At 41.4% G+C, this 16298-nt stretch overlaps 1 protein-coding gene across 3 annotated transcripts in view; it reads right to left on the reverse strand.

The window, feature by feature from the left end:
- Positions 1–10676: 10676 nt before the first annotated feature.
- Positions 10677–16298, reverse strand: part of LOC109867347 (DET1 homolog) — a 23013-nt gene continuing 17391 nt past the window's right edge. For all 3 annotated transcript variants that reach the window (XM_020456466.2, XM_020456467.2, XM_031801873.1), the window contains 3 exons: positions 14412–14602; positions 14004–14195; positions 10677–12333 (listed from right to left, as the gene is read on the reverse strand). In XM_020456466.2, the coding sequence (XP_020312055.1) occupies positions 12144–12333; positions 14004–14195; positions 14412–14602 (573 nt within the window). In that variant the 3' untranslated portion in view covers positions 10677–12143. The remainder of the gene's footprint in view (positions 12334–14003; positions 14196–14411; positions 14603–16298) is intronic.

The following is a 16298-nucleotide window of genomic DNA, read 5'->3' on the forward strand; positions in this document are numbered from 1 at the left end:
AACAGTAGCACATTATAATGTAGTGGTACAGGTTCTAATTACTGTGTTATTGTAATAAGAACAGTAGCACATTATAATGTAATGCTACAGGTTCTAATTACTGTGTTATTGTAATAAGAACAGTAACACATTATAATGTAGTGGTACAACTTATTTTTGCATTGCTGGTCTCTTTCTCTCTACCTGTCTGTTTGTTTAAACTGAGAAACAATACAATCAGTATTCAATGAATATTTTTTTCTGTACATAAAAGGTTCAACTAGAGTACTATTTATGTCACATATTCCTTGTACAGTCCCCAGAACAAAACCCTGTAAAAAGGAACTATGTTCTGGAAATGCACTTCACAAACCTTCCTTGTCACTGGCAATATAAAGTGCTTTTAGTTTTCCATCCAAAATATTTTTCCCGGTCACGCAAAAAAAGCCTTCTTGCAGCAAAGTGCATCTGAGTAATTCTTGAAGAGGAAGAACCCTTTTTCCAAACTACCACTCCTGTTGATGGATATATTTTGAGGCATTTTGTTTTTGTACAGTATGTACCCACAAACTCACAGGCAAAGTAGAGTGAGGCCTGATGAAGAGGATGTGTTAGTGTGCCAGTGAGTGTGTAGATGTTGTATAGTTGAAATGTGCTCTCAAAAGACATTTGGTCAATTTTCCCACAGGGTACTGCTTGGTCTCATGTACAGTGCAGGTGAATGAACCACAGTTATAAAGAACATACCAACCCACCATGTCCTAATCTATTCACTCCTCTGGTATGGATGATGTAACATGAGTAAGGTCCCTCGTCCATGCCTGGCATGGGGTCAGGTTGTCTTCATTATCATAGCACTGCTCATGCATGTCTTCCTAATGAGCTCACAGATGGAAGCGATTCCTGTGGCTGAAAGGCCCAGCTACTCTGACTGACTGACACACCCACTGGAGCGGCTTATTGGGGTAGTTAACTCTCTGGTCACTGGTCTACACGAGTAGATACTTGTCTGGCTATCAGAGGTTCTGCATTCTGCCATAGGACAGGTAACAGTTAGTGTGTTTTTCTGTGGTTACAGATGACATTGACCTAAGGAGGAAGGGATGATTGTGATATGCTAGCTTAGACATTGTTACAGCGGTGCTATGTGAATGCTTCCATACAGCCGTTAAACATTAGCTAGTGTAAAGCATAGCAGTTCCGTTTTCAACTAACCTGTTCTTAGCGATAGTTTCTTCATTCTCAATTCAGGAGAAAAATGTATCTGATAAATGTCTGTGTCCAGTTGCAGTTGGTTCTCTAAAAGCCAGAGAATTTTCATAAAGATATTTAAATCCACATTTTGTATTGAGTGAGAAACGCTTCTTGCATGTGTGTAGATCTTTGTTCTGGTCTCACTGTGTGATGCGCTCTCATCTACGTCTACACCTGGCGGTGGGTGCTTCGCATAGAAACGACTAGTTCCTGCAAAGACATTGGGAAATGCAAGATGTCTGGCAGCTAAAATGACAAAGGAACTCTGCAAAACATGGATTTAATATCTTACTAAAACATTCTCTGTTTTTTGGAGAACCACCTGTAACTGTACACTGACATTTATAGGATACACTTTTCTCCCGAATCCAAAATGAAAAAGTAGCACCAAGAACAGGTTAGTTTAAAATGTGCCTGCTATGCTTTACCCTGGCTAATGTGTAACGGCTGTATGGAAGCATTCACATAGCACCGCCATAAAAAGGTTTAGCTAGTGATAATCTAGTATCCAGTAATCAATAGTTCTTAATGATCTGTAGTTTACAAGACTCTGGGACCATCTATATAGCATAGTTATGGCAAACTAAAAATGTTGACAAATGTGTTACACTCTGTACAAGCACATTGACTGTACCACTGGTGCAGTTCATGTAGGTACATAATGACTTTCTCCATGCAGCCTCACTATCTGCACCTGTGTCTTGCCAGACCAAACCTGTAATGAAGTATAATCTCCTGACATAGCAGCAGACACTCTCAACACTTTCCATCCATCACCTACTCACAACTCACCTTATACAGTATCTGAACTAAAACACAAGATTGTCATGTACTGTAGTTATACACCACTTCAGATTAGTGTCTTTCATTTCAATCAAAATATAATTTCAAATTCATCCAAGAAATAATGGCCTTCCATTTTACGTAGCAGACACTTTCTTAACGGGTTGTACATTTGAGAAGATAATGAAACACTAAATTAAATAATTGAACAAAGGTTGTTGATTAGAAAAGTATAATATCATGTCACTTTATTTTCAGATCATCTCTGAATGATGATAAAAAGGTTGTTGGGGCTGTTTTGTTAGACTTTGTTAGACTTCAGTCTTTGATCATTATTGATCAAAGACTGCTGTTGGAAAAACGTATCTGTTATGACTTTACATCTCCTGCTATACTGTGGATAAAGAGATACCTGTCTAACAGAACACAGAGGGTGTTCTTTAATGGAAGCCTCTCCAACATAATCCCCAGGGCACCTGTTTAGGCCCCTTACTTTTGCAAATCTTTACTAACAACTTTTGAGCAAAGCCAGTGTGTCTATGTATGCGGATGACTCAACACTATACATGTCAGCTACTACATAGACTGAAATCACTGCAACACTTAACAAAGAGCTGCAGTTAGTTTCAGAATGTGTGGCAAGGAATAAGTTAGTCCTAAATAGTTCAAAAACTAAAAACATTGTATTTGGGACAATTCATTCACTAAACCCTAAACTCAAATAAATCTTGTAATGAATAATGTGGAAATTGAGCAAGTTGAGGAAACTAAACTGCTTGCAGTAACCCTGGATTGTACACTGTCATGGTCAAAACATATTGATACAACAGTAGCTAAGGTGGGGAGAAGTCTATCCCTAATAAAGCGCTGCTCTGCCTTCTTTACAATACTATCAACAAGGCAGGTCCTACAGGCCCTAGTATTGTGACACCTTGACTACTGTTCAGGAGTGTGGTCAGGTGCCACAAAGAGGGACTTGGGAAAATTACAATTGGATCAGAACAGGGCAGCACGGCTGGCCCTTAAATGTACACAGAGAGCTAACATTAATAATATGCATGTCAATCTCTCCTGGCTCAAAATGGAGGAGAGATTGACTTCATCACTACATGTTTTTGTAAGATTTGTTGACAAACTGAATGTACCGAGCTGTCAGACAGCCATGCATACCCCACAGGACAGAGGTCTCTTCACAATCTCCAAGTCCAGAACAAGATATGGGAGGCACACAGCACTACATAGAGCCATGACTACATGGAACTCTATTCCACATCAGATAACTGATGCAAGCAGTAGAATCAGATTTTTTTTAAACAGGTACAAATACACCTTATGGAACAATGGGGACTGTGAAGATACACACACAAAGGTACAGACACACACAAAGGTACAGACACACGCATACGCACAAAAGCGCTAGCAAACGGCACTCTACACACGTACATTGTAATATTGTTGTATGGTGGTATTATGCATTTTCAATTGTAGATACGTAGTGGTGTAATAATGTTATATGATACTGTTTTATATGTCATTTAAGTGCCTTAATGTGTTTGGACCTCAGGAAGAATCTAATGGGATCCCTAATAAATACAAATACAAAACTGAGTTATGGGTAACTGGTGAAAATCAGTGCAGTAGGCTTTCACTGTAATTACATTATAGTCTGAAAATGACCCTGCTAAAACAGGCTCTTTCCGGTTCATATTAGAAGTAGTTGAACAGGTGGCGGTGGCAGTCACAGATAGCCTATTTGAAGCCACTGTGACACTGGGCGTAAACTGGGAGCATCTAATCCACTCTCCAACAATGTTCCTGGGGAGCTATACCACAGACAGAAGGAGACAGATATTTCAGCGGATGTATAAATGTGAAGCATCCGGTTGGCATTTCCACAAGCAACCAAATATGGTGATTAGACGGAGCTCAGTGGCCAGCAGTGGGAGAAGATGGAACGAGATGGATTGTGGCAAACATTCCGCAATTTTTCTCATCGAAGAAACATTTTCTCTCCATACAGTTTTCTGTTTCCAAAACTAGAAGCTGTAACAAACAGAGTGGACTGCGTTTTGTAGACTTTACCCTTTGCCAAAGGTTGAAAATATTGCGTTGTTTAGGAGGAGTGCAAAGGCAAATTGAGTTATTGCACACGCGCACTTCACAGAGTAGGCGTTCTCTAACGGAAATATGCAAATAAATGCTAGAATTCACCAATAGGATCTCACTAGCTCGTACTTGGCTCTGCCCACCTCCTTGCTTCTTCTGCCCACTATGATTAATTTGCTCCCATTGGAAACGACAGGCTTTGATCTATCTGGGGTTAGTTATAAAAACCTCTTTGGCTATACTCTTCGATAGGTTTTCACTCTAATCCCAGTTGTAACTATTCATTTTCATTTTATCAACTAGCTAATTATTAGAATCAGTTGTGCTAGTGGAGTGAAAGCCTACAGGATAATAGCTATCCAGGAAGAGAGCCCTGATCTAATCAATGGTCTCGTGCTCTAGTCATAAACGCAAGAATGGCAACATCATCCTGCCAGTCTCCGATACATGACAAGCAAGCAGCCGATTACTATGAAAACGAGGACACATTTATGATTGTTGCCCTTTCCCAGGATTACATTGGTCACAGCGTTGCCAAGACAACAGCAATTAGCAGGGACTGGGTTACCAGGCAGACAGTGGCTATAACTCTATGCACCTCGTAGCCATAGCAACCAAGGTCAGGCCAACAGCTCGTCTGCTGGCTCCAAAGCTGTGCTACAGAACACACATATTCCACATGAAGGCCTTGCCTGATCATACAGTGTGACTAAACATACAGTAAATAAGCATGGGGTGTCTGACTGAGTCCATTCATGAATAACAAAAACAAGTATTTTTATAGATATTAAATGTTCATGTATTTTTACAAGACCACACCTTTAACCTCTGCCAATAAGACCTACATTAGAATGTAATGCAGTGTGTTTGTCAATGAGATCATCTCCTGCACATTGTTCATACTTACTCATATTTTGCTGTCACCCTTTCTTCCAAATGAGTAAATAAATCTCAAATAAAGTGCACCCCCTTACAGAAAAAAGATTGCAGTCAGAGTGCAGTATAACTCCAGTACAAAACAAGACGTAAGGGTGGGTTTACTTCCAATGCAAAGAAGGGGAAAACAGCCTACCTTACGCTCCATCACTCACTCCAATGCTAGATTTCACTCTACTGTGAAACCTAATGAGCTCTGACTACAAGAGATTAAAATTATTCTACATGAGGAAATATGACAAATGAATCAACTGGCTTCTGGAACCCCTACCTATCCTCTCATCACCATCACCACTACCCCCTCCCGTCCCCCCCTCCTGTCGCCCATACCCATCCCAGCAGCAGAATCCTCCCCCAGCTGTCCAGCGGGTGTTTGAATGTGTTCAATTAGCCTGTGTAACCAGAGGCAGGGTGAACACTTAATCCCAGAGCACCTGCTGTCTGTTCACAGGTTAACCCCAGAGAGCTGGGCCTCTGACGGGGGCAGGCAGGATATCACTGCGCTTGACCATTTGTGCAGCTGCCCTGGACTTACTCCCACTATCTGATTCGAGATTATTTTAGAGCAGGGTGACAGGCAACCAGCTGGGCATCACCTTTATGACTAATGCATGTATTCTTACATTTGGTTAATAAGATATGTTTCAGGAATGATTTCTTACTGAAGAATGAATATTCTGGAATAAAGCCTGGCTGTTACCACAATATGCATTTTTTCCATTTGAGTCCATAGACCATCAACGCAGAGGCATTTAACCTTGAGATGTGCTTAAGTGAGAACAGTACAGAACACATCTGATGAATGTTAGTGGACATGAATGTCATCACCTCTTTCACTTCACTGATAAATCTATGTTGTAGAAAGAAGCCTTCTGTGATAGATGAGCTTGATAAAAAAAATCATCATAAAAAAAGGGGGAAATGGGTGAATAATGCAATCACACATAATCTCTGCCATTTCATGTTCTCAATCAAGTGCCCTGCAAATTTCACTTTTTCCCTGTTGTGAAAAACTGAGCTGATTGCATTTTTTCTGTCGGAATTATGACGGAATTATACGGAATTATATGAGAAAGGAGATACACTACATGGCCAAAAATATGTGGACACCTGCTCATCAAACATCTAATTCCAAAATCATGGGCATTAATATGGAGTTGGTCCCCCCTTTGCTGCTATAACAGCCTCCACTCTTCTGGGATAAATGTCCACTAGATGTTGGAACATTGCTGCAGGGACTTGCTTCCGTTCAGCCACAACAGCATTAGTGAGGTTGGACATTAATGTTGGGCGATTAGCACTGGCTAATCGCTGAGGTCAGAGCTCTGTGCAGGCCAGTCAAGTTCTTCTACAACGACCTCGACAAACCCTTTCTGTATAGACCTCGCTTTGTGCATGGGGGCATTGTCATGCAGAAACAGGAAAGGGCCTTCCCCAAACTGTTGCCACAAAGTTGTAAATACAAAATTGTCTAGAATGTCTTTGTATGCTGTAGCATTAAGATTTCCCTTCAGTGGGCCTAGCCCGAACCATGAAAAACAGCCCCAGACCATTATTCCTCCTCCACCAAACTTTACAGTTGGCACTAGTATTCAGGCAGGTAGCATTCTCCTTTTACCCGTCAAAGCCAGATTCGTCCCTCGGACTGCTAGAGAGTGAAGCGTGATTCATCACTCCAGAGAACGCATTTCTACTGCTCCAGAGTCCAATGGCAGCGAGCTTCACACCACTCCAGCCAACACTTTGCATTGCTCATGGTGATCTTAGTCTTGTGTGCTGCTCCTCGGCCATGGAATCCCATTTCATGAAGCTCCCGAAGAACAGTTCTGACAGACGTTGCTTCCAGAGGCAGCTTGGAACTCGGTAGTGAGTGTCGCAACCAAAGACAGACTATTGGCAGTAGCACTCGGTGGTCCTGTTCTGTGTGCCCTACCACTTTGCGGTTGAGCTGTTGTTGCTCCTAGACGTTTCCAATTCACATTTCCAATACAGTTGACCGGAGCTTCTCCAGCAGGGCAGAAATGTAACGAACTGACTTGTTGGAAAGGTGGCATCCTATGACGATGCCAGGTTGATAGTCACTGAGCTCTTCAGTACGGGCTTTTCTACTGCTAATGTCTGTCTATGAAGATTGCATGGCTGTGTGCTCGATTTTATACACTTGTCAGCAACATGTGTGGCTAAAATAGCCGAATCCACTCATTTGAAGGGCTGTCCACATACTTTTGATCATGTAGTGTACATGTACACAGACATCCTCCCACTCCCACAGAAAGTTACAGTCAGATCACACCTCTTATTCCACTGCTCAGCCGAGACTGTTCACTCCACATTTCCTACAGGCAGAGAATCCCATGAATGGCGAATCCAAGAATGCAGCCACCTCACAAGAGATGTTTTTCCCCCGTTTTTTTTTTTCATTAACGAGCAAGATATGTGAGGTCAAATTCATACACCTTGGGGAAATTACTAGCATGGTTGCACACTCCCAATGGTGCCAACAGCAACCTGAGATAAAGCAGCACAAAAACTGTACCTACAAATTGAATTTGTTCTTGGTAATACCATCTGCTGAACTGTAAATAGCATATTAAATGTATAAAAAATACAGCTACAGCTATGAGTGCACTACAGTAGCACCCTCCTCTTAAAAGTATTCATACTTGGCTGTAAGCCGTCATTGTAAATAAGAATTTGTTCTTAAACTGACTTGCCTAGTTAAATAAAGGTTCAATGTAAAAAATGAAAATAAAAGACTCTACTCTGTCTTGGCACCCCAATGTTGGAATGAGCTTCCGCTGACATTAGGACAGCAGGGTCCGTGCATCTTCTGAAAACATCAAACCCTACCTCTTCACTGAAAATGTCCTTTACTATAACTGAGATATTGTGGTTGTCTCACCTAGCTATCTTAAGATGAATGCACAAATTGTAAGTCACTCTGGATAAGTGTCTGCTAAATGATTAAAGCATTTAAAGAAATGTTGACTTTTTGTCTGTGGTATTTTCTAAGAAAAAGGGCATTTTACCTGTAGAAGACACATTATTTGGGGTATTTCAATTCTAATATGAACTAGGTTAGCAACATACAGTAGCTAACTAAGTGGTGTGAATACAACCATTGTCTTAAATGTGTACTTCAAAAAGAGGGAAATACATTACAAATAGGTTAAAGCTAACTTAACATGACCTGGAGCCTCATTTATCAACTGTACGTACCTACAAATTATACCCCAAAACATGTGTGCGCCAGTTTTCATGCAAAAGTTGGCATTTATAAAAACTGAACTTGCCGTGAGAATCACCTTCCCGCAAACTTAGACCATGCATACGCAGTTTCTAGTGGTTAAAGTATTGCATTGCAACCAGACAAGTAGCCTAGTATTTTGTGCAAATGGGGGATATGATGGACATAATAACAAGATGGAATCATTTGCTGTTAGTTTATTTTTGCATTCTAAAATATACTGAACAAAAAGATAAACGCAACATTTAAAGTGTTGGTCCCACGTTTCATGAGCCATATAAAAGATCCCAGACATTTTCCATACAAACTAAAAGCTTATTTCTCTCAAATGTTGTACACAAATTTGTTTACATTCCCGTTAGTGAGCATTTCTCCTTTGCCAAGATAATCCATCCAACTGACCGGTGTGGCATATCAAGAAGCTGATTAAACAGCATGATTGTTACACAGGTGCACCTTGTGCTGAGGACAATAAAAGGCCACTCTAAAATGTGCAGTTCTGCCACACAACACAATACCACAGATGTCTCAAGTTTTTAGGGAGCGTGCAATTGGGATGCTGACTACAGAATGTCCACCAGAGCTGTTGCCAGAGAACTGAATGTTCATTCCTCTACCATAAGCCAACGTCATTTGAGAGAATTTGGCAGTAGTCCAAACGGCCTCACAACCGCAGACCGCATGTAAGCACACCAGCCCAGGACCTTCCGCATCTGGCTTCTCACCTGCGGTATCGTCTGAGACCAGCCACCACAACAGCTGATGAAACTGAGGAGTATTTCCATCTGTAATAAAGCCTTTTTGTGGGGAAAAAATCATTCTGATTGGCTGGGCTTAGCTCCACAGTGGGTGGTCCTGGCTCCCAAGTGGGTGCGCCAGCGCCCAGTCATGTGAAATCCATATATTAGGGTCTGATGAATTTATTTCATTTGACAAATTTCCTTCTATGAACTGTAATTCAGTATAATCGTTGACATTTTGCGTTTATATTCTCGTCCAGTATAATTAGAAATAGGCCTCTATTTGCTAGGCTATAATTTATTTAAACCCATGATCATTGCATAATAAATTCATCACCTTTTCTGTGATGGTTTCATACTCACGAGGTAGCCTATATGCCTACATCTAGGACACCATTCGTCCCATCTCGCGTTTAATTGGACCCACTTCACAGTAGTATTTCGCTGTATGCAGAGCGCAGTTGTTTAACGGTGAAATAGACGACTGTAGGTAGGCTACTTCCTTAGCTTAAGTCTGAATACTCTAATATCATACTTCGCGAGTAGGCAATATTTCATTTATAAACATAATAGCCTACATATTATTTCCATACCATTGCAGAAAAAATTCCTCACCTTTTCTGGCTATGGGTGCATTTTCCCGAAGTAGCCATTGCCTCAACAAATTACCATATGTATCTCTCTTTTAATTGGGCCAATTAGATAGGCTATTAATTTCAAGTATTTTGCCTTATGCATCAGAAAGGAATCGTGGATTATAACATACAGTAGAATTGAACAGGTGAACAGACCATTTCTATGTTTCGTTGAAGTGTGTATGGCTAGCACTAAGTAGACAATGTTTCAGCATTCGCGGGCAGTGCAGCATATATGTTCGAGAAAAAGTACATGCCAACATTAGGCCCTATTAAATTCAAAAGATCAATGTACAGGTCCACAGCGATTTGCAATTGTTTTTGTATTTCAGAAACGTTTTGTCTGTCAGATAGCCTAGGCCTACTGCAAGTGTCATATTCTGCCATCACCTCCAAAGACATTCGATCAAGTTAGCCATTGCTATTTCCTTTAGAAACGACTTTGGCCTAATTCCAATACGTCCAAAGTATACAGCAAATAATGCTGTTATTGTCGCTATAAAAAGGTGGGTGTTTTATAGGCCGTTGTAATGCTCGTTCACGCGCGCAGTTTACGAAGGGGTTTGATTTATAACTGGAATCTAACTTTGGGACACAACAGCGGGAGTCTTGGTTGGACTCCCTGAAATGTCCATCGTTCTGGTGGTTGGCACAACATGTGAAAGTACTCGCAATTTTCAGTGTTCCACTGCATACTGTCATAAACAAATCAGACACCCCAAGTTCCCAGCTACTATCTAATCAACGCAACATTATCCATCCCACCCCTGGTTAGCGACTATTGGCATATAAAGCTCAACCTAACAATATCGGCCAATTAATTTCCAGCAATATTGCCCTGTCTTGTCTGTGTGGTGCGCGCGTTTGTCTATCACTCTGTGTGTAGCCAGTTGATGTGATAACCGTCTTGTGGGTTGACATTAATACTTTCCCCAAAACCGTAAATTAAATGTTATCCGCAGAATAGGCTTACCTGGCAGAAGTATATCACGAGTATGTATATCATTTGTATATGTTATTTGCTAACTTTGCCATGAAATGAGCAGCAGCAGTACAGAACCATTTCCAGACCAGCACACTCCTCATTTGCTAGATGCGCAATTAAAGGGCCAGATGCACAATTCAAGTAGAATTACTTCCAGACCTTAAAAAATGGTCTTCCGATGTGATTTAATCATTGACATTGACTCAGAACATCAAATTTCGTTGTTTCTCTATAAACAATTGCAATTTTGAGAGTACATTAAAACAATCTAAAACCAGGAAAAATAAAACTCAGAAAACAACTTGGGAAAATATAAAACAGAATTTGAGGGAAAAAATATTATTTTATAGGGCCCCACTCAGAGTTGTTTATTAACCATTATTTTACCAGGTATATTGACAAAAGAACATGCACTACTTTCTCTTGTACACTAAGGACCTGGGAAGAGTTGCAGGGGAGAGGAGAAGAGAAGATGTGCTTATTTGAATGCTATAAAAAAAAAGAGTAACTCATGACATGTTAAAAAAAATAAGTTCCTTTTTTTAAGTAGCTCTCATGTTAGAATAGGTTGGAGAACCCAGCTCCAGGAACTTTACTAACGGGAATTGTGTCAAATTAACATCAGGATCCAAATTTTGTCCAAACCGCACCATATTCCTGCGAAATTAGACAGCGGGCTGCCATTAGACCTTCATGCGAGACTTCCTACCACAAAATCTAACACTGTTTACACAGCAGGAATATGGTGTGGTTTGAACAAAAGTTGGATTCAGATGTTTATTTGATAGCGAGTGACACATTTCACTTTACTTCTGGTAAGTAGAGATTCTAGAGACTATACATATGGTTTTCTTTACAGGAAACGTAATGTTTTGGTGAAGCCAGCTAAATTGTGTTAGGGTTATTTTCCGTCACCACCCACCAGAACGATGCACAACTAAGGGAGTACAACCAATATAAAGACTGTGTCTCACAATGTTGTGTCCCAAAGCTAACTGGAAACATACATATATTTTTGTACGTGCGCAACCTTTTCAGAAATGCCGCACGCAGATATTTAGTGTAGAACGGTTATATGAATGAGGCCCCTGAGCTACAAGGGGGCAATCAGGCTAATAACTAGGTCCACTCCGCAAAGCATATTATGAAAAATAGCTTTTACTGTAGCAAAATATTCATAATAACCTTAAAGAATCACAATCAATGATTAAATCACTTATTGAAATAAAACACAAAATAAAAATACACGTCTAAGAATAAAATTTGACCAAAAACAAAGGTATGTGGTGATATGGAAAAACATATTTGGTCTTGAAAGGAATCCCCCCCCCCCCCATCCCAAGCTCCCCATTTCAACTTCAACTGGATCCTCCCACAGTCCAGTCTTATTTTGTTCTTCACACTAGGGGGAGAGAAAAAGGCAGAATGGCCGCTGTTTGCTCTACACAGTTCTCCAGGTCTAGTCCACTGCTTTCCTCTCATACGCAGACGTGCCGCATATGGAAATTCACCACATACTCAGCGTTGGTCCTCTGTACTGAGATGGCGAACGGCTCAAAGGGGTGGAATGTGAAGGCCACCAGCCGCCGGACGGCATGGTTAATGGGCCGGCCCAGCAGGCCTGCCTGGATCTTGAACTTCAGCAATCCAGAGTCCCGAGCATAAAATCTACAGAGTTAATAAGAAAAACACAGTCTAAGCTTTTTCAAATGCAAGGGATACAATGAGATTTCTATACTTACCCAGTCAGATGAAATAGTGGAAACCATTTTTATGTCTCTGCGTGCAGTCTAAATTAAGTGAGAGATAGTCTTGCGAGCCAATGCTAACTAGCATTAGCGCAATGACAAAGTCTACAGGTATGCTAGATTATGCATTGGATGGGGCCACAGTGTCTCCTGACCCCTCCTGTCTCAGCCTCCAGTATTTATGCTGCAGTAGTTTATGTGTCGGGGGGCTGGGGTCAGTTTGTTATATCTGGAGTACTTCTCCTGTCCTATTCGGTGTCCTGTGTGAATCTAAGTGTGCGTTCTCTAATTCTCTCCTTCTCTCTTTCTTTCTCTCTCTCGGAGGACCTGAGCCCTAGGACCATGCCCCAGGACTACCTGACATGATGACTCCTTGCTGTCCCCAGTCCACCTGGCCATGCTGCTGTTCCAGTTTCAACTGACCTGAGCCCTAGGACCATGCCCCAGGACTACCTGACATGATGACTCCTTGCTGTCCCCAGTCTACCTGGCCATGCTGCTGCTCCAGTTTCAACTTCCACCTGACTGTGCTGCTGCTCTAGTTTCAACTGTTCTGCCTTATTATTATTCGACCATGCTGGTCATTTATGAACATTGAACATCTTGACCATGTTCTGTTATAATCTCCACCCGGCACAGCCAGAAGAGGACTGGCCACCCCACATAGCCTGGTTCCTCTCTAGGTTTCTTCCTAGGTATTGGCCTTTCTAGGGAGTTTTTCCTAGCCACCGTGCTTCTCCACCTGCATTGCTTGCTGTTTGGGGTTTTAGGCTGGGTTTCTGTACAGCACTTTGAGATATCAGCTGATGTACGAAGGGCTATATAAATAAATTTGATTTGATTTGATTTGATTTGCATTGGAGAATCCCAAAAATGCAGTCAACACAGTAGATTCGTTTTTTTTTCAGTAACAAGCAAGATATCTTAGTTCGTAGATATTTTTCATATTTTTGCATATGCTAGTGTACCTTTAAACTTCCAGTCATTGCGCTAATGCTAGTTAGCATTGGCTAGCGAAACTACCCAACTTTCTTCATACTGCACGCAGAGACAAAAAGGGTATCCACGAGTTCATCCAACTCTGTATAAGTAGAAGGGTTTAATTGCCAGAATCTCGCAGTATCTAAAAAAACACACAGGTATACCAAAAGTTGTCATATAATGTATGAGTTATTGTAGTTTACATTTCCCAAAAAATTTAATACTTCCAATAACAAGAGAGTTTACCATAAAACTTCCATTAAACATTAAGTCCCCGGCCTCTTATAATGTCTGGGCATCGTTTCACAGTTTAGCTAATAATAACAATGAATGCTCGTCTTTAATACACGCCTGGTCAAAAAAGTGGAATTATGCATTCACTCATTTTGCCAGTCTGCTCCGGTGGAATACAAGAGAATCTCTTATCTCGCTCTGAATGACTGATATCTTCAACACACACACACAAGCAAATAAACACCTGCTCTATTAATTGACCGTTTTAGGGTAGAATTGATTGATTAAATGTAATATCTACCAGGGCACAACACACAAATGTTTATTTGACAGACAAACACATTTTAGAAATCAGCATTATCTTGCCAATGTTACCGGATGGGGTGGTCTCCACATGTTTTGGGCCGCTCCATCACAGATACCCACTTGTCATCGTAGCTGAACAGGGAAAGATCCAGGTAGGGGCTGCTGCTGTAGGACTGAGCACTAATGGGCAGCTGTCCCAGCAGCCTCCTCACCGCCTCAGTGTGACCGCCATACTTTGCATTAACTATGGTGTCTTTGAACCTGACCAGGAGGGATAAACAGTAGGAATTCACATTGTCAGTGGAACAAAAAAAGGTGTAATTTCATCGTCACTTAGCAGAACAATTCGAAGGAATACTTTTTAGATGCTAATTCCTCTAAATCGGTTCAATTTACTAGCCTTTGGATTGTGCCACACAGTATGGAGTTATTTTCATGTTAGCCCTCTGGTAAGCCTCCCTCCCCGACCAACAATACCTTCTCTGAACCTGCCGTGCAAAGTTGTTGCTGGAGGCTGAGCAGGGGAACTGAACAGCTTCGCTGTGGAGCGAAGCGTTCCGAAACAGGTCACAGAAGTTCTCAAACAGCTCCAGAAGTTTGTCAGAAGTGTTCTCAAAGACCGCCAACACCTCTGTCGACACCATGTTGTACACCACAAAGAATGAGGGCTGAGAGAAGAGCAGGCAGATATGAAGTTAGGAATTAAAAGGATATGCACTTTCACATTAGCAAGAAATCATATTTGAAATATAGCTGCACTCAGAGACAGAATCAATATTTCAAATCAGAATAAGTTTTCTACGCAATAGAGACTGAGCATGAGCCCCGACCTACAATATAGGAGGAAGGTGGAATCCTATTAACCCGGCTCAGACGCTCGTCGTATGTGGCAGGGCTTGCAGATAGAGGATTACAAAGGGATACCCAGCCATGAGTTGCCCAGCGATGCAGAACTCCCAAACGAGCCAAATGCCTTTTATGCTCGCTTCGAGGAATATAACATTGCCTTGCGTGCAAGCCCAGGTTTGTCCGGATAACTATGTCAACCAGCTCTCCATGGCCAATGTGAGCAAAACGCTTAAACAGATTAAAAATCACAGACGGAATACCAGGGTGCGTTCACAAAGCATGCGCAGACCAGCCGGCAAGTGCCTTCAGAGACATTTTCAATCTCTCCTTGTCCCCGTCTGCAATCCCAACATGTTTCAAACTGACCACCATTGTCCCAGTTCCCCAAGTACTCCAAGGTAACCTTCCTAAATTACCATCGCCCTGTAGTACTCACATCTGTGATTATGAATTGCTTTGAAAAGCTGGTCATGACACACATCAACATCATCATCCCAGACACCCTAGAACCACTTCAATTTGCATACCGCCCCAACAGACCCACAGATGATGCAATCTCAATTGCACTTCAAACTGCCCCTCTCCCACCTGGACAAGAGGGGAAATAACTATGTGAGAATGCTGTTCATAGACTACAGCTCAGCATTCAACACCATAGTCCCATCCAAGCTCTGGGACTGAACCACTCCCTCTGCAACTGGATCCTGGGACCTTATTAATCAATATTGTATAGAAGCTATTCTAAGACTTCACATGACTGGATAGGTTGCAGCTGTGGGTGGGAATAGGCCAACCACAGCTGCAACCCTATCCAGTCATGTGAAGTCTTAGAATAGCTTCTACACAATATTGATTAATAAGGTCCCAGGGCATAGGCCAACCCACTTGGGAGCCCCGCCCAGCCACGGGGGAGCCCGGCCCAACCAATCAGAATGAGTTTTTCCCCACAAAAGGGCTTTATTACAGACAGAAATACTCCTCAGTCTCAACAGCTGTCAGGGTGATGAGCAAAACTGCACATTTTAAAGTGGCCTTTTATTGTCCCAGCACAAGGTGCACCTGTGTAATGATCATGCTGTTTAATCAGCTTCTTGTTATGCCACACCTGTCAGGTGGACGGATTACTAACAGAGATGTAAACAAATTTTTATTTGGCTAGCTCAGTTGTGGCTTATCTCAGTATTTTATAGTATATCAACAATGGTTTCACTTTCACACGTAGTACTACAGTACCTCTAATTTACAAATGACCTATACTTTATATGGATTATCCTAACAAATGACCTATACTTTATATGGATTATCCTAACAAATGACCTATACTTTATATGGATTATCCTAACAAATGACCTATACTTTATATGGATTATCCTAACAAATGACCTATACTTTATATGGATTATCCTAACAAATGACCTATACTTTATATGGATTATCCTAACAAATGACCTATACTTTATATGGATTATCCTAACAAATGACCTATACTTTATATGGATTATCCTAACAAATGAC

This window comes from Oncorhynchus kisutch, linkage group LG22, assembly GCF_002021735.2.
Source record: "Oncorhynchus kisutch isolate 150728-3 linkage group LG22, Okis_V2, whole genome shotgun sequence".
Taxonomy (NCBI): Eukaryota; Metazoa; Chordata; class Actinopteri; order Salmoniformes; family Salmonidae; genus Oncorhynchus; species Oncorhynchus kisutch.